The sequence below is a fragment of the Amphiura filiformis genome, chromosome 9, assembly GCF_039555335.1.
Source record: "Amphiura filiformis chromosome 9, Afil_fr2py, whole genome shotgun sequence".
Lineage (NCBI taxonomy): Eukaryota > Metazoa > Echinodermata > Ophiuroidea > Amphilepidida > Amphiuridae > Amphiura > Amphiura filiformis.
Genome location: NC_092636.1, coordinates 2,557,640 through 2,580,000, shown reverse-complemented (window position 1 = coordinate 2,580,000; position 22,361 = coordinate 2,557,640). Strand labels below are relative to the sequence as shown.

Sequence of the window (22,361 nt, the reverse complement as noted above, 5' to 3'; positions counted from 1 at the left end):
TTGGAAGGTCATTTTAGGGTCATCCAAGGTTACCCACGGGTACAGTCAACATTTTGAGCCAATTTTGGGGTCACCAAGGGTCATCTGAGGTCAAATTAGTAAAAACTGTCATATGGGCATGAAACTTGGTGGATACAGTCACCATCAGCCAGGTAATTGCGCCCAGCTGAGAACCGCCAAGTAGGCTATGGGTAACCGCCTAGTAGTATATAATAGAATACTGAAACATGTTTTTAGGATGGTAGCTATATATGAGTTATCTGTTAAAGGAAATTTATTAAAAAATTTAATAATACTGTGAAAAAATCAAGAAAAATGTCCTTGTAAGATGTTTGTTTACTGAATGCCAGATATCAATAAAACAATGAAAACTGAGTGTATTTGGTTGATTTCACACAAAATATCTGTAATTTATCTCCTTCAAATCGACACTGACACTGTATGTATTGCAGCAAGATAACCAACTTGTTTGTTACGACAAAATAAGTGTTAGCAAATAACACTACGCTTGATAGGGTACCCTTGAACTTGTCTAATTATATGATTAATAATAAGGGCATCATTGCCTGGATTGCCAGTTTTTAAGACACTTAATTGGAAAAAAAGCCCAATTTTGAAAGATGTTTTAAGTTGACATTTTTAGAGTTACTAAAGTTACTGAATGGAAATACTTCTGCTACTTTTATTTTTACATTTCTACACTGAAGCAGCTACCGCAAAAATTAAATTAAAAAAACAAACGAATATAGGACATGTCATGGGTCAAATAGCATGTTTTACTGAGTACCTCGCATTACTGTGCTTCTTCACCTGCATTTTAATCCTCTCACGTTCATTGGGTCGTTTCTACTACGCTGTAAATGCAGGGTAACAATTCACTACCCATGTATTTAGTGGGGAGGCTGCAAGGTCAGATTTTGAATGCTCACACTGTATTGTTACTTCGGGTGTCACCCGCAAAATCCTTACCCCAACTGTTCCTACTGTGAAAGTTACCGCGTATTCACCACTATTAAGTTAACTTCAATAGGTGGTTTACGGATTCACTCACATTACGGCACCTTCACATGATCTGTTTCTCCTGGGGCCGGCTGTTATCGCATATTCCTCGCATCACCCCCAATTCACTCAAATTCACCCGCAACCGCTTGCTCAGTACATGGAAGAAAGAGATAAGAAGGAACCACAACGAACGCATTCACTTTGTCCACTCCCTTTACCGACATTTAGTTGACATTGTTATTCATGAGGATTTACTTTGATCAATACTCCGCGTTAAATAGGTGATTGGTATTGTATTCCATGTATTTGCATGTCTTCTGGAGCGTGTGTGAAGGATGATTTGAACTAATGACCTTCCGTGCAAGCACGTGATCATCGGTCATTGATGGCCTACATCTTTTTCTTCCATTTTGCCCAATTTTTCCGAACTTTGATGACTTTTTTCTCAGAGTTGGCAGTCTTTGGCACTGAAACGAATTACCTAGTTACGATTATACACATATAAACTTTTAAATTAAACAGGTTTTATGTACCGGACTCAACCGGAAACATTGTGCATTATTTAAGAACATTTTACATCTATTTTTCATCGAAAAAGTCACCAAAATCTTACCTTATTTGCTAAAGATGAAACTCAGCAAAAAACCGGCCGATTTTGATTACCTTTTCGATGTTTTATAGGACATTTTCTACACAACACGATCAAGAAAACAGTTTGACTGTAGATCCCAAAACAAAGCTACTATACATGTTCAGAGCATCAGTGAAATTCCATAATCTTACTTCTGGGTAGCGTTTGTTTGTTCGTGGATGGGTTTGTTATAAATTTTTTCCAGTAATGATTTTGCCAAGCATCGATCGCTGTAAATGGATCATACATGAAAGTAAGTACCATTGATAGCTTTTCCTCTTCATGCGTCAATAGATAAGCGGATTAAAACTTGGCCGATCGAAGTCGTTGTGGTTCCTTCTCATCTCTTTCTTCCATGCTCAGTAGAAACACGCTGAAAGTGAGGAAGCTTAGAATCACAAATTTTTAAAACAAGTGAAACAGTTCACAATTGGCAAAGTGCAAAAAAGTATTCCAAATTAAGCAGGTGGGGGAGGTACCTTAAACATGAACATTATACACACCTGCACCACCTAAAATAGACTACCCTGTTGCCAAAAATAACCTGATTTATGAAAATATAACATTATTTATGAAAATATCAGGTAACAGAGGCTTAAAAAGCATTAATAAATTAAAAAACGACTTACAATATTAAGTTGTTTTTAGCAGCGGCATGCACCATGAGGGGGAAATTAGTTGAGTGGGTAATTTGTGCATTTGCTGCCTTCCTTCCATGGGATAGCCACATCTCGGGTATTAATGTCTGATTCTCTGTTATTCACTGTGACTATGAAATGTACTATCAGAAGTTGGTAAACATTTGGATGGATCTGTTTCAAGTTCCCCAGCCAAGACCATGGTAATTTTCATGGGAGGGAGGAGGGGAGGGGATTTTGTGGGAAAAAATCACAAATCTCCTATGATTTGACAATGAGTCCTCCACAAGCATTTGACAAGGGGCATGCATATCACCCCCTCTCGCCTTCCTCTATTCCTTCACTATCTGTGACCTGACCCAAGCAAAATCAGGTTGAAGGCGTAAACCACCAAATAACTTCTCCATTGAAAAGCACGTAAAAATCACCTTTTTAAACGGCGTTTTCTACCAGGCGTGACAATATTTTCACTTTTAACGTCATCCCTGTATTAATTAAGGACTGAAATTTCATTTAAGCTTCAATTTTGGGGAACTTTACAGGTTCAGTTTTTATTTAAAAATGTTGAAAAGCGCGCCGCTATTTCAACGCCAAAACTAGCATTAAAACTTGTTCCGTTAGCAGTAATTCGGACATGGCCTACTTTTCTTGTGAAATCGATTTGTATAATTTCATATCTATTTTAGTCATTAATAGGTTAGCATCTTTCATTTAAATCAGAACATGCCAACCTCATGAAGAACATGGTCCCTAAGGACACCACATTGTCTCATGTAGCCATATACGTGTAACCGGAACTCATCACCATTGCACCTTACGCACAGTGATTTAGTGTAATACGCCCTGAAGTCGGGCGTATTTAATTTTCAGTTTTCTATTATGATTGCATCAATCATTTTGTAAAGCTACATTTTGCAGAAAACCCCATTGAATTGAACATTTCGTTCCAAAGATATGAACAGTTGAAGTGTTTCTAAAACAATAGGCAACAAAAGAAATGATTTCTATTCCTTTGTTTGGCTGTATCTAAAAATCAATATTTCCGATTTATGACTGATTTTGCTTGATCACATCACATATGTGACATGATCAAGGGGAGTGAGTCGGATGTTGCTAATATTGTTTTTGAGATATAATTGCCAACAGCAGTGTTCAAATTCTTTTGTTTTATATTTTTTGTAGCCATTGATAAGTTGCACATAACTCAGTAACCAGATGTCTGATTTTGATGGAGTTTGCATCAAAATGTAGCATTCGTAATGATGTAAAAAACTTCTAATTGAAAATTGCCGACATGTGACTCATTCCCCTTGATCATGTGACATATAGTGAAGGAGTACTGATCCAGTCAGACCAAAGTAGGCAACAATGACATTAAGATCATAGATATTCCTAGCTTTGTTCTCTATGTTGAGATATAGGCAAAAATTAGGAGCAAACATAAAATAAAAACATAAGAAAATGAACATATAAATTTAAGTTAATGACTTAATGCAAACAAGTATGATGTGGGGATTTTAACATCAGTAGGTTTACGTAGATACTGAGCAAGTTTGAAATGGTTACAGCTCATGAAGGTAGTAGAGACAGCTTTTAAGCAGCTAAAACTTCCATAATGCGATTGTCGGACTTAAGTTTGAGTGGATCAGATCACGTCACAAATGAGTTTGCAGTTTACCCAGCCATGAACAATAGGCATGAACAAGTATCTTATAAAGTAAGTAATTGGTATGGTTTTAGATTGTTTTTTCAGGGATTGGGGTGGATTTAGCCATATCCTGTTTGACGTTGGGGTTCATGAAGTGTGTCTTATGATGTCATACCATGGAGGACCAAGACTCTAGAATTGGTCAAGGAAGATGATATTTTGGAGTATTGCCAAGGAAGATCGCATTCCAATCATTTTCAAAGGTTTTCAGTTTATTAACTAGAGGTTATTAACTGCACATCAGTTGTTTACAGGGCATTGTGAAAATGTTTTTGCCTCTGGAAGCAAGAATTACTGCAGTGCAACAAAATATGCCATTTTAATTATGGTGTATACTGAGATACTTGGATGAGCATGAGTGGTACAAATCATATGGCCTGTCCTTAAATATCCCACAGGTTTGGTCAATTCTTCCAATTCAAAAGCAGTACTACATTGTGGGACAACTTGCTTTCTTGCCACATCTGCAAAGATGGTTTCTAGATATAAGATGACTTCTTGATATAAAATTAGACAAGTGTGATCTTATTGATGAGATCTGTTGATCCATTTGTAATCATAGTGAGTGGATACTTCCTGTCATGAGGGAAGCCACTGTTGTCAGCTGCGATGGATAAACAATTTACCGACTTTGCCAAATATCATGGTAAGCCCGCGAAGCTTAGGGATAGGTCAGTTAATTGACATGGTGGATGTTGCAAAGGTAATTAAAGGTAAGCACTTGAAAGCACTATATTGCTAAATGACTTTACATCATCTCTGTGCCATTAATTATTATAGGTACGTAACTAAAGTTTGATAGTTTTCCATTATCGCAAGGATGGTCTTGTTGTCCATCAATACATGTTCCACGATGAGGAACTGAATAGAGTGGCTGCTTCGCAGCAATACATGCTTTTTGAGGGAGTCACGTTCAGAGGAACTGAGTCAGTTCTAACATCGGTTCAATAATGTGTATCAAAGGCATAGTGTGGGTCATCATATTGGGGGCACCGATCATTATTGGGGGGCGCTTTTATATATATATTTTTATATGGGATTTTCTAAATTTTGCAATCGATTGCTCCCGTGCCCCTGTGACGCTACGCTGATCCTGGTTGCGAAGGTTGAATGTCTAGGGTGTGCGCTCTTGAAGCAGCAAAGTCCCTGAATTGTTGTTTAATGGTTTATGGAATGATGTGGGCCGTACCGCCGTAGTGGTCAGCGACAACCTGTAAAGTGTGCCGAGGCTTGTGGATCAACCTCTAAGCGTTGCGCCTGTGCGTAGCGCACTATAAATCACTGATCACTGAAGTTAAAGATTAAACATTGTATATCTAATTGCTTGCATAGATTACTGTATAGATAATTTGTCAACCCCAGATGACCAAAATACAAACCACAAAATAACAGGGATGATGAATTAGAAATGAGTCAATCATATGTTACATTGAGGTCAGGATTCTCCCTTCAGGTTCAGGATCTGTCAACCATTGTATGTATACAAACTGACAAAATAACATCCTGTAGATATGTGGTTTCCACATTTGTATACATGGAGGAGTACATAAATAAAGGATCATCATTTTCTGTGAAAGTATTTTTGTCTCATTGCTTGAGGAATGACTTGAACCATTATATAAGTTTGTGTTTTGATTGGTATGAACTTTGTTCAAGAAGGGACTGTTTCTTGTAAAACAGCCAAAAAACTTAAATTTTCCTGTGCAAGAAATACCTATCCCATTAGTAGTATTTATAACCCTCCAAATGGTTTTTGGCTTTCGGAGAGAAAAGAAGGAACAAAAAAGGAGAAAAGATGAACAAAGAAGTTGCTTGGTACCCAGAGGATCAGGATCCTCGTATGTCAAGCAGTGTATCACCGACCAGTAGCCACAGGTGTTTCGCTGGCCCGGCCAATGAAATTGTCTTATATGACTCAAAGAGGGAGTCCTGCCAGAGCAGTTCTTCTGGGGTGAACCAAACCTGTCTGGTTATCAAATTAATCAGTGACAAGGTTATCTCTGAATTTGACAGGTACTACTTGATTCAATAACATTAAAACATCAATTAGCACCATTATATTCAGAGACTGAATTCACTGATTAATTTGATAACCAGGCAGGCTTGGTTCACCCAAGAAGAACTGCTCTAGTGGGGGTTCCTCTTTAAAGTGATTGCACTGCATCATCCCATCACATCCTATCAGTGTACAGTGGTTTCTCTTTGTTAGATTTGGCATGGTTGGTTGTAAAATTCAAGTACCTTGAAAACCTTTTTTGTCACTGGTAACAGAAAGTGTTCCAGGACTTTTTTAGTCACCGTGGTCAATGGTCATTAATGCTCTGCGTGCTAGCCATGCGCTTCAATGGAAAAAGGTCAAGTTTTGAAATATTTTCTCAAAATATCAAGAGTTATCTTAATAAAAATACCTTTAAAAGGAATAGGGCGAGCCAATGAATTGTCAAGATAAAGGTGTAGTTCCATATTGATAAGTCCAAGTAAAATAAAAAACATGTTTCACGTCCAGGTTTTTGAAAAAAAAGGAGGAGGAGGGGCCTTTGTATTTTATATCGCAGAATCGATGTAAATACCCATATTTAGAGCTATTTTAGCGTGCACAATAATGCCTGCAAAAAGGAGGAGGCCTCTTTTTATTTGTTGTTCTGAGGGGTAGGCCCCTCTAATGATCTCAAAACCTTCCAAATTGTTTCTTGTATATTGGGAAGGCTATAGAAAGCATCTCAACTTCCTAGACATAATTTTTTCTTTTTTTTACACTTGAAGGCATCAATTTATTTTTAATATCATGCATTTATACACAGTTAGGTGTGTTTTTTAGAGTTGGTGGGGAAAGTTTTTTTTTGCTCATGTAGTGGGTGAAGTTTTTTTTTTTTTTTTGAAAACTTCCTACCCCCACCCTGAGAATCTAATGGTGCGACCCTAAGAAGGTTTGTGTTGGAAGTTATATAAATGACGAGGAGACCAAGGAGAGCAATCAAATTAGGACAACAAAATAAAAAAATTAAAAAAACCTGCACCATAGGACTGTACGGTACAGGCTACTTCTTAGTAACCCACCTTTGTAGGACTACACAACAAAATAGCCCTCCACCATAGGACTTTACGGTAAAATATTTAGAGGAGTATGCCAAATAAACAATGAATCACCACTCATGACTCGAGGTCAAAACCATTATGTAAATAAGATAATGGCCACTAAAATGGCTCACAGACATGAGTTCATTATTATGTAAATGAGATGTCATTGTTCAGTGTTTGCATGAGATCTCAAAAAGGGACATGTTGACATAACTTAATTGACTGTGTGGTTATAGTCTCATTAACAGATTTTATACGCTATAGTTGAACAGCAAGCACATACAAGCAAGTATTTTGCCAGTATTAATAAAACTATAATGAGGCTATTAATGTAGCCCAACTGTATGTAAAATCTGGCAATACCGCTAAATCTTAAAGAAATGAAAATATCTGTTGCAATTTTCGGATTTGCATAAAAGTAATTCTAGTTCATCCAAGTTGTAAAACAATTATTTCTTTTAATACAAACACATTCCTTGGTAAAAACATTTTTATAGCACTGTTTGTATATCAACATGAAGTAGTAATGACAAATTTAAATGTACACTATCGCCTCTGTAGTTTCCTGATTACATAGACACCACGATTATTTTCTGCAACGCTGCGAGGAATAAGTAGGCCAAAACCCATTGCAAAGGATCCGAAATGCTGCGCATTTCTACCTAAAACTACTGAATCAATACTAGGCTTGTTTGTATTAAATTTAATGCATTATTCATGCTGATTCCAAATATGGTCATGAAAATGTATATTTCTGAAATTTTCGAATTTTTTTTAAAAGACTTGTCGTCTGCAGTTGACACCCGTTTGAAGAGAGTTAATTAAACTTGAAACATTTCTTTTTCACTGACTGCTTGTGTTTCAAAAACAGGAACAATCTACCTTAGTTATTTAGAGGTTAATAACTGCGCATCGGTTATTTGCAAATATGGTAGCGCGCAATCCAAATACGGCAGCCAGCGCTCGCGCAGTTCGTTGGACGCACAATACGGCGCACGCAGAAGTCAATTGTGTGCGACATTGGAACAATTACGCATTTTGCGGTCAATTGTGAGATATTAATGACCTCGATTTGCGTTAGCGTTTTCAAAATAATAAAATATGATTGGATCACACGCATCGCGTTTATTAACGAGGTTATGAATGTATTAATAGACAATGGGAAGTGAATAGATAAAACATCGCTAATTATGCATCCACGTTTTACATCAGTGATTAACAATTGTTTTACACTTGTCCAAGTGCCGATTAAAAAATACAGGGATGGAATGGTCAAATATTTAGTTCCAATTAAAAAATGAAGGGGTGAAATGGTCAAATATTAGTGGACTTTTGAATTGTTGTGGTTAGGTCAAGGTATCATTACTATCTATTTGTGAAGTCACACCTTTAGACATGTTTTTGTGAGAATTATTATCTATGATAATGTAGGATTATTAGTTATAACCAGCTACTGGAACCAGTGATTGATTTAATTTTGGTAGGGACATTGCGCTGAGAATTTGAAAGTGGACCCATAAATATACCAATTTTTCAAGAAATTTGGACCCATTGATATACCAAAAGTCAAAATGTTCGGCCAAATTTAACCCAAATTGTCTTAGTTTTTACAAATTATTCCCCATTTTTTTTGGAAAATTTTGGCTAGATTGAGGCAAAATTGGGCTATTAAAAAAAAAATTAAAAACTTTGAAAAAAGGACCCATTCATATACCAAAATTGGCTTAGCAAAAGGTCTCATTGATATACCAAAACGCCAAAAATGCTACCCATATTAGCAGCACGACTCCAAGTATGGCCATTTGTACTAAGTACCCCCCTGGGGGCGTAGCATGAGTCATCCTATGGGGAGGGGGGAACCGACCATGATGGAGGCATCAAGCCTGATGGGAGCTGGGAGAAATTTAAAACATTTTAAGGTGATTTTGACAAAATTGTTGCAGGATTTTTCAACTCTTGAGCTCTGGCCCCCAGATTGTGTACCAGATTTTGTATGAGTGTGCCTCCCTCCCCCACTTTCAAAAGCATGGATATGCCCCTCGGTAATTGAGAAATGTTTCCCGTGGCGGTTACATAGACCTGTTCAGTACTGCTCTTATGAAGTATGGTACCTACAACTCTGTGCACCAAAATATTTAATTTGAGATAAGGAGCGCACCTGTATTGTTTTTTCAGATGCAAAATAAGCGATAAAACGAGACTCATCTATTTGACATCTGCCAGTGTACAGTATGGTGGTATTTATTCAGCCATTTATCATCACTTATATCAATATTTTGAAATTGCAATCAAATAGATAACTAGTGTTGCCGACCTCTGTGATTATTTGCATCATATTTATGTTTTTGTGATAACCTGTACTTGGTTATATGGGTATGTTGGAGGTGTGGGGTGTACAGACATGTGTATTGTGTATGTTAATCAGTGGCATTAGGGGTTGTGGCACCCAAGGCTAAGAATACATAATGGCGCCCCTCCCTGATTCTTGAAACAATTGCGCGCAGAGCGTGCAGAAACTTTGCACAAATAGGACATACCACAAATTAATTTTGGTAAATGAAGTTGAATATTAAGGGTGGCACTCAGGGCATATGCCCCCCTTATTCCAATCCAACTTGGTCCATGTCCCACTTGGTCTATGTCCCACTTGGTCTGTGTCCCACTTGGTCAATGTCCCACTTGGGATGTGTCCCATTTGGGCAATGTCTCACTTGGTCCATGTCTCACTTGGTCTATGTCCCACTTGGTCAATGTCCCACTTGGTCAATGTCCCACTTGGTCAATGTCCCACTTGGTCAATGTCCCACTTGGTCAATGTCCCACTTGGTCAATGTCCCACTTGGGCCATGTCCCATTTAGGCAATGTCTCACTTGGTCCATGTCTCACTTGGGTCATGTCCCATTTGGGCAATGTTCCACTTGGTCTTTGCCCCAACTGAAACATGGTCTAAATGGGCATTGACTAAGTGAGATTGGATAATCAGGTCTGGATCAAGTGGGAATTGGACTAAATGGGACATGGGCCAAGTAAGATTGGACTTAGACCAAGTGGGATTGCACAAGGTGGGATTGACCTAGTGGGAAATCATCAAAGGAACATAACCTACTTTGCTTAAGTTTATGTGTGTGTGTGCCATCATTGAATAATTGATTTGTTTGGTCTTATGTCTCCGCAAGATATAGAACCATATAACACTTGTTTCTGTTTGCAATTGTGTGCTTTTACTGCTGCAATTTCCTGGTGTTTATTGGAGCTGAAAAAAATCAGATAACTTGATCAATACATGTTACATTCCAATCAAATTTCAATAAATGTAATTGATTTCAAATGACATAACTTTGTAAATATGCTTTGGGTAGGTAAATTCCACTCCCATAGATGAAAGGATTGTATAAAGTATGATTTGTGAATAATAGACTGTGTATTTAGAGTCACCCAAACATGAACTAAATGCAAGTTTTGTTGGCTCAACATTCTGTGGAACTCTTATGTAAATGGTTGGATGTAAACACAGTGCAAGAACTTGAACTAACATGAACTTTAGACTAGACTGGTGGAAGAAGCATTCTCTACTGCTATATCTGGAATTTTATACCACTAAATCGGTTGTTTGGTATTTCACAAGTACAAGTGGATGTTGGTCTGTGGTATTTTATTTTTTGTTATATTTGCAAATCCAGAGGGATGATGTAAAAATGATTCACTCCCCCTCAATAGGTATGCTTTTGTTGTTGCTCGACTAAATGGAAATTTTAACAGTGGGCTGTTAGTTGCATCAAATGGTGTTTAGTATACACAGCTTGGCCGGCTACAAGGATTAACTTTTAAAATCTGTAGTGAAACTGGTTAGGAGAGAAATACCCTATTTCCTGACTTCCAAAACTGATTTGAGTTTGTTATGTTGAATGGATCAGGGACAACGTTGACAGAAAGTGATTACTAAGACTGGAATGAAAGGACTCACTGACCCACAGAGATGAGAGGTTACTGAAGGAATGAATAGCACAGTTGTGTAGTATTGCATGCCTACTCTATTGAATCGTACATGTATATACTTGGCAGACAGACAGAGTGGAATTTGACATACTTGGAAGTACTGCTCTGCACAACTGTAACTTGTAAATTCAGGAGAATAATCCGGGAGAATAATAGTTCGCTTGTGAAGCTTCTTTGGAAAATATCCCTAGGCAGGATCAAGGGACGTTTAGCAGCCAGGCATTCCAGCCATCTTCTCCATCACCAAGATCGTCCCACGTCTGACTTCTTCTTTACTGTAGATGAATCTATTTGAGACTGAGTAAAGATGATGGTCCGTACTTGGGGCAAGTTGCTAAGGCAACAAGTAAAAGGTAAAAAAAAAGCGATACTGGTATCAGTGGTGTTGTTGGTGTGCTGTGCGTATATTCTAAAGTTATCACTGTGTGGGGATACTCCTACATGTCGTGCTGTGTTTTCAAGTGCCCACCCATGCTTCATGCTGGGTGTGTTGGTATACAACATCACATGGGACGTGGGATAATGATGATGATCGATGGAGTTGCTTTTGACTGTACACCAAGCATATCATTTCTGAACATTTAAAAAAGAAATTGTAACCTTATAAAAATGTGCGTGCAAAAATATTCAACTAATTGATATACTTGGTTATTCTAAAAATTATTGATCTTCCCTCAACATCAACCACCCCCAACCCCCTTTAAATCCTCCCCACCCCAGAAATCTAAATAATGCGCAGTGATACACACATGTATTCGTGGGAGAAGCTTGTTTGGTTTGATACTCAAATACTTTTCTTGTTGCGCACCGGGTCAACAGGATGGAGGCTATCAGACGCCAATCTATCGCAACAAGTTGACTGAATCGCTAGTACCGTATTTTTTTTTAAGTTTTTTTTTTAAAGTTTTTTTTTTGGTTTTGGAGTGTCCCTGGACCTAGACCTAAATGCTAGATGATCCTAGCATTTAGGTCTAGGTCCAGGGACACTCCAAAACCAAAAAAATAAATAACTTTAAAACAAAAATTACAATTTCTGGAATTTTTCGAAAAATGAGGGGTGGGACTATACTCGAACGTGGGACTATACTCAGATGAATACGGTAGTAGCGAAATGGATGTTTTGATTTTGATTTTTCCACTAAAAATGTACAGATATATTGGTGTTTTTATTTTTAGAAAATCACATTAATGAAATCAATTGCGGGCTGGAAAAAGAAATGCTGGCGGCTCAATGTCGACTTTCTGAGGCCTAATATGTAGGAATTGCTTGAAAGTGATCAATAAGTCACTTAAATTTTTATTACTAGGTATTTGGGCAAAAACAAAGAAAATTTTAGTATTGATCACAAAGCTCCAGTGTCCAAATCCAACCAGGGCCATAGCAAGGTTGAAAATTTGTGGGGTGGCCATCACAAATGTGGGGCAGCCAAATGCAAATATAAAACCGTAAAATAAATTTCTCTTTAAAAAGTGGGGTGGCCATATGTATGACCCCCCCCTCACCCGGTCACTGCGCTTGCTTCTGCTCTTCCTCCAGCAGCATTACCAAAATGTGACATGTTAACTTTGTTTTATGTCAATTAGGCCCCTACCCCTATTTGGGGTAATATGTAATAGGGTCTGTTTTGAGGATTGATTGTTGACTCTCTCAGATTGGTGAGGCTCTTTTATTTTGAGTGACCTTTAACTCTCCTCCTGATTTTTACTCTACTGTTTATTTGCTTGTTTTGGCCCAAGCTTTCTTATGTGAAAAATAACCACTCGTTAATATTTTTATGGTCACAATATGTTAAAATCACATATTTTTTAATTCTTTTTCGACATAGCATCTTTGAGTAGTAATTACTGCTAATGGACTCTGTGAGTCAGGAGTTTGGAATTCTTGTACTGAAACGTGACATTATATATACACGTACATGTACTATGAAGGTCAATTTGATCATTTTTTTGTCATTTATCATGTTTATTTCTTTACTTTTCTTTGAAAGATCAATGAATTTGAATACAGACAGGATTGGTGACATGTTTGTGACGTAGGTTTACGTATGTAACTAAGTGATTTGTTAAAAGTCAGGGCCTGAGGTATTTTAACTCTCTTCACGCGGGTGTCGTCTGCAGACGACATGTTTCAATTTTTTTTTTAATTCAAAAATTTCCAAAATGTAAATTTTCATGACCATATTTGGAATCAGCATGAAAAATGCATTAAAATGAGTACAAACAAGCCTAGTATTGGTTCTGTAGTTCTTAAGATAGCTCTTGTTATTTTGAGAAAATATTTCAAAGCTTCAACTTTTTCCGTTGAATCGTATGGCTAGCATGCAGAGCATTAAGGTTGTCATAGTTATAACACTCAATCAAACAAAATGAGCTATTTTTTTGGTAAAATTGATTTTGAGATATATACACAAGTTCACTCAAAGACATGTATACACACTGTTCTAATTCAAAACAATTGAATTATTTATTTACGGCTTAATAATAAATAAGTACAATATGATTGGACAGTGCTTTTGCATATAAACACATACAGAATCACTAACCAATTGAATGAAGATCATAATTACCGCAGGTTATGAAAATAATAATATTACTACCGGATCTGTGGGTCCTGTTCTTGTTGCCGATCTGTTAGCAGCAGTGGTGTAGCCAGGGGGGCAAATAGGGGGCAGCTTCCCCCCTGTGTGAAAAGTCTTGCCTTCTGTGGGATGCTGACCGCCCTGCCTGGGGGAGGTTCTCCCTGGTTGAAGGTATACGGGGGATGTGCCACGGTTTTGGGGTAACTTTTCAGCAATTTTAGTATATCGATGGGTGGGTTTTCAGTGGAGACTAATGCGCCCGGGCAAACCCTAAAAGCCCCCAATTACGGCAAATTTGGGTGCTTTTTGGGTGTTTTTTGTGACAAATTGGTATACTGAAATTACTGATGGGTGGCAAAAACAGCAAAAAGTAGGTATAGAGAAAGTCAGCATCCGAAAGTCTGTGTGGCACATCCCCGTAAATTTTGTTCAAAGACTGCCCCCGCCGCCCTGATATGTGAGATTTTTACCCCTTTTTTGTACTTTTTAGCCCATTTTTGACTTGTCTTGCCCCCTTGCCCCACTTTGTCCACCCTCTGAAAAAGTGCTGGCTATGCCACTGGTTAGCAGTAAAATCACAAGTTCCAGATGAGTCTCTAAAGTAATCTTACTATAAATAGGGGAATGTTGTATGTATCTATGTGGTTTATGTAAAAGGCTCCGTCAGTTTCGATCCAAATGTCGCCAAATTCATACGGGAGAGTCGAGGAATATACGGGAAATTGCCTCGACTTTATTTGGTTGAAATCGGTCAAGAATTGGCCTCAAAATCAGTGAAAATGTGGTCCGTTGCTATGCTGGGTAAACAAAAAAACGAGTCAGTTGTTAAGCTAGCCATGCGAGTCGTAATGCAGGCGTATCTAATGCCAAGTCAGCTCGCAGTAAGCGCAGCGATACCAGCTGGTAACGCAGCACTACGCCATGCCGCAAGAAACGACGCAGAGTCACGTAATGAATGATAATACGGGTGAACGACCGTCGAGGCGTAATAAATACGGGAAAAGATGTGTGTTAAAAAGTACAAACAAGTTACAACATGAAGAGGTAGGCCTAATGTAATTAAAAAAGAAAACAAAATGAGGACAAACAGGTACGAGTATGTGGGTTATAGTTAGTCACAGTAAGAAAATGAAAACGGGAATAAAATAGGCTAAAGAAGGAAAGAAAGAAACTAATCAGGAAATCTAAGAAAAAAAAAGCTATAATAAAATTAGATAATTCAAATAAAAAAGCTATTAAACTGAGGACAGAACTAAATAAATAACATGAAAACGGGAAATCACAAGCTAAGCAGTAAATAAAAAAGAAGCCAACAGGGAAATGTAAGAAAGGACAGATTTAGAAAATAAGTGGAACGGGATTGAGTCAACAAAAAACATGGTTACGGCAATTTGCAAGCTTAGCAGCAAAAAGTTTTTAAAAAATGGAACAAAATTGGCCCATGTAGAAGAAACTAAAAAGAAAGAAAGAAGCTAAAATGGAAACTTAGGCTTAACGAGGTCAGACTCAGATGAATAAAATTGACCTTTTCAATGATTCTACCTGTTCAGTAATTCCTCCTGTTTTAGTGAACGCCCCATTTACTCACCTAGCGGGGACCAGCAGCGTGCGCTGGTGTCCCGCTAGTATTTATAATTTATATATCTTGGCAAAGTCGGGGGCAAAGTCCACTGCAGACTTCAAAAGATGACTGGTGGAACATAATGAAGGCCTGATAGTAATAATTCCCTGTGGCAAAGATGCAAGATAATCTTAAAAACTGTTAATTTTAACCATTCACTCAGTACCTCCAGGAAGTCCAATCTGCTCACTTGACAGAACATAATTAACCAGAGCTCCCTTGCTTGCAAAAATTTGTACTTTTGGCGTATTCCACAATTTTTTTTCGCTCAGTAGCGGAACTGCAGTATTTTCACTATCTGGTTTCATGTAGTTTGAGAGCATTTATAACTACACCTAGCCTACCCATCACTACAGAACAGCCGCAAGTTATTATTTGTCTTTTATTGCACACACTCCTCCTTGAGAATTTCAACTCTTAAAATGTCTTAAAATTAACCCTATGAGAACTACCTGCCGATTGGCCAAAAAGAAGTTTTCATAATCAATTGGACCAATCAGCAATATTGTTAGAATGATTTTGCCACGCAAAAAAATTGGGGTGAATTATTTACAAAGCTCCATTCTGATTGGTGATTAAAGTGAAGATATAATGTAATTGACCAATAGGCAATGTTAGATCGACAGGTAGTGCTCAGGGGGTTAAAACATTACGGTATGTTATTTATCACAAGCGTATATGAATCCAAAAATTGTAGCATAAAATCCATACAGATATTCTTGTGAATTGGTGAATGAAATTCCAATCCTTTTTTATATATTTTTATAATTTTCTTTGCAGAAATTGAAGCGGCTGAGACATGCCAGTGGTTGCGTGCTGCGGGCTTCCCCCAGTATGCCCAGATGTTTGAAGGTAAGTCTGCAGAGCATGATACTTCAGTTCAAGAGCACTATGGTACATTAGAAAGAATACAGTCCAACCTATTTTATCCAGCCATGATAGGACCAAGACATAGTGTTGGCTGGATTTTAGTGAATAATTTCGTCGCTCGCAAGACATAGTGGCGTATCACGAAAAAACAGTGAGAACACTGAAACAAATGTTAAAGCGTGCAAATTATGGCAATTTCCATTGTTCTTTGCCCTGCAGTGTGCATACGCATCATAGTTTGCTCAGGTCACATGTATTTTAAATCGCCCACCACTTTTCATATAGTAATACAAGAAAGCCATTGAACAGTGTAGCGGTTCGTTCAAGCATACCGATAGACCAGTCCCTCGCCTTGTTGATAAACAATGATGTCAAGTGGTCTATATAAACAGTATTTTTAACACCCTCACTCTCACATTTAAATTTTTAGTTTTCCAAATTTTTTCAGTGCTCTGAACTATTCTCCTATACTAAAAGTTCCCTTTCACTGTAGTTCAGTTACATAATTTGTTGAGTGTTTTTCGTTTGTTTTTACGGGGGCAAAGGAAATTCTCTCAAACCAAATACTTAAATTATGCCAATTTTGAACAACTTTGTACCAAAAGATCCATGTTTTTTAAATCTCTGTTTCTCTGCTGTATTACCCAAATACCTGTGATTTCATATCAGAGTACTCAAGGTTCTGGGCTTACACAGATTCATTCCAATGTAAAAATGAATTCATGTATCTTTTCTCTCACTGCTGTAATATCAGTCGTTGAGCTGCACCAGGGACTTGAAATAAGACCGGCAATTAACCCTAGTGGTTTGAGCTATTTCTTGGACTAGTCTGTGCCCAAAGCATTGTTAGCCTTGCATCTAGGTGTGCTCAAACCTCAATTTGATAGATACACAGAGGGAGGTGATTACATAAAACTAATAGTGGTTAAACATTTAGACCAATTCTAAGTAATGGATGGTGGTCCGTAGTTGAAGAAAGTGTGGGAATGCGTACACACAGCACTGAACTTGTTTCACATTTCAATACTTGAAAATCTGCAAAGAAGCTTTTTCTTTATTTCAGGGGTTACTCAAGTACAAAAGTGTAGATCTGTGTGCCATAAAATGTTCCTGACACCATCATAGACAAGTTTTTCCATACCAGCAAAAATAACCCCAAATTCCTTGCACAAAAATTTTACCTCAAACCATTTTAGCAACAAAAACTGTAGTTAAAAATATTTTGAAATAACATTTTGGAGAATCGCCACCCCCCCCCCCCCCATTGAACACATGATGCATGACAGGTTACCATTAATTACTTGTGGGAGGAAAAACTAAAACAAACAAAAAATACTCACTTTTGGAGTCTTGAGGGCCATGGGCTCTCGGAGCAGTCCTATTTCAAGCCCTGTTTCGAGTGGCAGGACCTTCCAAGGGTTTGAACCTTCAAAATAATAGAAATATAAACCTAAGTTAGAGGTGCACCATTAGATTTCCAGGGGGGCATGGGAGTTTAAAAAAAAAAAAAAAAAACTTCACCCACTAGTGAGACGAAAAAAAAAAACTTTGCCCACTTTGCCCACTAGTGAGACACTGACCTGGATCAGTAGCTTCCTCAAGCACCGTACTCAGAGAGTTGTCGTCAGCGGCGAGAAATCGGCCTGGTCTAACGTTCTTTCTGGCGTCCCTCAGGGTACGGTGCTGGGGCCGCTACTGTTCCTGGTCTACATCAATGACCTTCCCGACAACATCCATTCATCCGTCCGTCTCTTTGCAGACGACTGCATCATCTACCGTGAAATAGCAAATGAGTTTGACGCTTTCGCACTCTTCAGGAAGATTTGCATACACTTGGGGAATGGGGGGAAAAGTGGGAAATGAAATTCAATTGCCAAAAATGTTTTGTTATGACTTTAACTCATGCTAGAGCTCCTAAGCAGTTTTCTTACACACTCAGCGGTGTCACATTGTCTGTTGTTAGTAATCATCCATATCTTGGTGTATCCATATCCAACAAACTAAACTGGAACAGTCATATTCAAAATATCTGTGCAAAAGCAAACCGTTCATTAGGCTTCATAAAACGTAATCTTTATTCATGTAACCAATCCACCAAACTTACAGCATACAGATCACTAGTCCGGCCGCAAGTTGAATATTCCTCATCCGTCTGGGATCCGAACAAAAAAAAGAACATAGACCAGCTGGAGAGAGTGCAGAAAAGAGCGGCACGATTCATCCTCAATGATTATAAATCTAAATCTCCCGGTTGTGCGACCCAGATGGTCAAAGATCTGGAACTAGAACCACTCAGCACCAGGAGGAAGGCTAGAAGACTCTGCGTATTCCAGCAAGCAAGACTAGGCGACCTGTCCCTGCCCATCGGAAACCTTCTACAGCCCGTCCAGCGCCAGTCGCGGCATCATTATGACATCCAGAATCCTATTCAACCATATCAGCCAACAAAGACTGTTACAAAAACTCATTTATACCAAAGACAATACGTGATTGAAACTCTCTTCCACCTCACCTAATCAGCATCACAAAACCGGAACCCTTCAAAACAGCAGTAACAAAGTATCTAAGCAACCAAGACTAAGCAAGAATTTCAAAAACCACAGCGCAGATCACACATCCTGGCCGTTTGTCTCCATCTTGGAGTGTTGGACAGTACCAAACTCTAGACTCAAGACGAAAAAAAAATTTCCCCCACACAACTTTGTATAAAGGTATACATTAAAATTTAAAAATAAAGGCGGCGAAAAAAAATTCTGCCTGACCCAAACTCCCATGCTCCCCTGAGATTTTAATGGTGCGTCCCTTACCCTTGGGAATTGGGTTGTAGACTTTAAAGCCACTATGCATACAGTGAACCCTCGCTTGTGTCCACACAGCAAAAACCACTAAGTTTCCTCTAAGTGCACTTATAGGTTCAACTACACTCTGAATATCTTGGTGGTTTGAGGTAGGTCAAACCTCCAAGTTACCCTCAGAATGTCAGACCTCTAAGTGCATCCACACAGCCAAAACCCCTGATCCTCTTGAGTTTCCTCAACTGCCTCCCAATATGGTTCATTCAAGCTTATTGTCTTCAGTTCCTGTGACATAGTCCTAGAACTCCTATTCAACAACCATAGCTTAGGCCTAATTATGTCACTTGAAGTTGCGAGGTATGAGTTTTTGTACCCGACACATTCAAAGGTCGTTCTATCCAGTGGCGGCTCCAGGAATTTTTTTTGGGGGGGGGGAAGCATTGAGGGGGCAAAGTGAATTTCAGGAGGGCAAAATAAACAAATTTTGCGCAAAATTGCAGCAAAAAGTGGAAATTTTCGTAATTTTGGGTTTTTACTGGGGGAAAACAGGGGGGCAAGAGTTCTGACTGGGGGAATTTTCCCCCATGACCCCCCCCCCGGCGCTGCCACTGGATTTAACATGAATGTATACCCATATTTGGGGTTAAAGAACTGTGGCCTGACAGATGAGCATGTTTGAAAACTTTTGGCTAAACACTATGGACCACAATGGCCTCATCCCAATGGCACAGTTCAGTAACCTCAATTTAATAATCATAGTGCAGAATTTGACCTCAAGTTGCAGAGTATAAGTTTTAGCACCCAAATTTTCAAAGGTCATTCAATGAATGTACAAATGTATCGAGGTTAAAGAACTGTGCCCTTGATAGATGAGCATGCTGTGGATAGTGAAAGTATATATGAATCATCTGAACTGTTGGCAATCAAACTCACTGAAAATGGTGTGTACGTGCAATTTTGTGGCTTGGATAGTGTATTCTCTGGTGAATAGTGATAGCAAGACAGGTTTTATAGAAAGCCAACACCGATTATTTGATGAAGTTGATTGAGATGTAATAGTGATAGGGTTAAGAATAGAAGCTATTAACACCTATTATTTGATGAAGAAGATGAGGATGTAACTTTGTAAATACTTATCTGGATGGGAAAGTGATGGGGATGCCCCTCTGAAAATACTGATCTATAGTATACAAATATTAAATGTCTTTGAGTGCAAATATAATTAAAAGGTGATTGATGGACTGTTCCATTCCTTGTTCCAAACATGAGCTGGAACGGTGTATGGAATGGAACAGTCCATCTTGAGCAGTCTCTTCCCTGCATATGCAGGACACACTTTGTACAGAGGAGTAGCCAGCTTTTTTGGGGAGGCGGGAAAAAGTAAAAAATAATATGATTTTGATTGGGGAACAAAGATGAAAAAAACAGTTGCATCATTTTGACCCGGCGCTGCATTTTTGGTGGAATATATAAATGCATGTTTTTTAGAGAGACTGTTTAATGTAAAGTCTTCAAACTCCCAGAAAAGGGCTTTATTGAGACAATGTGCACACAAAAATGCAATAATTTAGGATCTCACTATTTTGGTTCATATTCTGGGTGAATTTTGGTTGGAAACGGAAAGCACAGAAGGTGCACCAGGCAATTTTGAGGAGCTTATTTTCTTTTTTCCTACCCCTTTTCTTTTTTGCTTTTGTTTTCCATTTTTCTCCTTTATTCTTTTCTTTTCCATAGCCTTCCCGATTTTCTCTTTCATTTTTCCTCTCCAACCAGTAAATCTACCCTTGGCCAACAAAAAACAAGAACTCTGTTTTACAAGCCCAACTGAATTTTGTATTTTGAGGGTTATTTTTGTATTTTTGACAGAATAGCATAATGCGGCAGGTGTAGGTTTTCACAGATTACGTCATCGCATATGCTTGAAAAAAAAATCAGCTTTGTTTAAGATTTAACAAGCTTTATTTTAATTTGAAAGTCATTTAGACTCCAGCGAAAAAAATCCTGACTGACTGACCCTACTTCACAAGTCAGTCCGCCTGTAGAACAGGGTTTTTTTCTTTGTTGCTTTAGTAGTTTGCACACCTCATAAACTAGGAGTTTTCATACAGAGTCACAGGAAATTAAATCTTACCTGCCATCGTAACACAGAGGTTTGCTGTTGAAAAATTTAAGTCCTGTATAATACGCACATTTCTTTCATACATCTCATGTTCGGGTAAAGTGCCATGTTGTTATTGGTCATGTTGTGAAGGTACAGGAAGAAAAGGTTATGTGAAATTTTATTGAGGCACTTTAAATTACGTGTTTTGAATAGGCTGTTATATTAATCTTAAAGTTTGCCCAATATGGAAAGGAAGGTGGTAGAATGGTAATGATAAATTTGATAGCAACTGAAGAAAACTTGCTCTTAGATTCACCCCCTTGGGGATTCACCTCAGTATTAAGTTGGTATCAGCTCAGACCCTAGAAAAAGAGATCCTTTATTTACTATGCTAATATTATAATTGGTTTAAAGAAGTAAATGTTTAAAATGGTTTACATTTCAAGCTATTTCAGCATATCACATCAAAGCTCCCACTTAGCCGCAGTCTGTGGCCCTCACAGACTTAGTGAGCGCGTAGCGCGAGAATCCGAGCGCCATTCAACCGAAGCGCTTTGCTGACGCAACCTCTCTGGATAGTATATAAAAGCAACTGAGCCGGAAAGTAGTGCTACTCCCACTGGGTGCCTCATTATTACTTTTTTTAAAGGAATTTTTATTGTGTGGTCTGTAATATCAGCTGACTGCTGCTCTATATTAATGGGACATTCAGAGATTCAATTTAAGTTAAATAATTTATCTATTGAAATTTTGTTTTGAGGAGACCCTATACAAGATACACATTTGAAACATTTATAGTGAGAAAACATAATTTTAGCATGTCATATCATCATTTTGTACCTTCCAAGATTATTCTTGGATTATTTACAATAAATTGTAATACTTTACAGCTTGATATTATTGAATCCAATAATTCTCATTATTCTGTTTTGATGAAGCCAAGTGTGTGAAAATATTGGATCCAAAACATAATGATGATAAATTGATAAAATATTTTAAAACTCATAGCTTGACCGATAAATATATGGGCTCTATCCAATTTTATATTTAATTTTAAAAATATTTTTGTAACTTCATTTGGTATTTCATGTTAAATTAAGAATGTACCATATCACGAAGTTAAAATATGAACATCGGTAGACCCCCCCCCAGTCTGTGAATTTGCCTTTAATAGTTTCGTCAATTACAATACAATAAGACTTGAACAGGTTTTGTACCATAATGTTGGGATACCTACTCCACTTTAGTTTTGTTCAAATATGGTAAGATGTTTGTGTTCCTGGTAAAAGTGGTAAGCTTATCAATGAGCAGGGAGGTGAAGAAAAGGTAATGTAGAACTTG

At 38.0% G+C, this 22,361-nt stretch overlaps 1 protein-coding gene across 1 annotated transcript in view; it reads left to right on the top strand.

The window, feature by feature from the left end:
• Positions 1 to 22,361, top strand: part of LOC140160517 (rho GTPase-activating protein 7-like) — a 176,099-nt gene that overhangs the window by 31,436 nt on the left and 122,302 nt on the right. Inside the window, exon 2 of the mRNA XM_072183753.1 lies at positions 16,035 to 16,106. Within this exon, the coding sequence (XP_072039854.1) occupies positions 16,035 to 16,106 (72 nt within the window). The remainder of the gene's footprint in view (positions 1 to 16,034; positions 16,107 to 22,361) is intronic.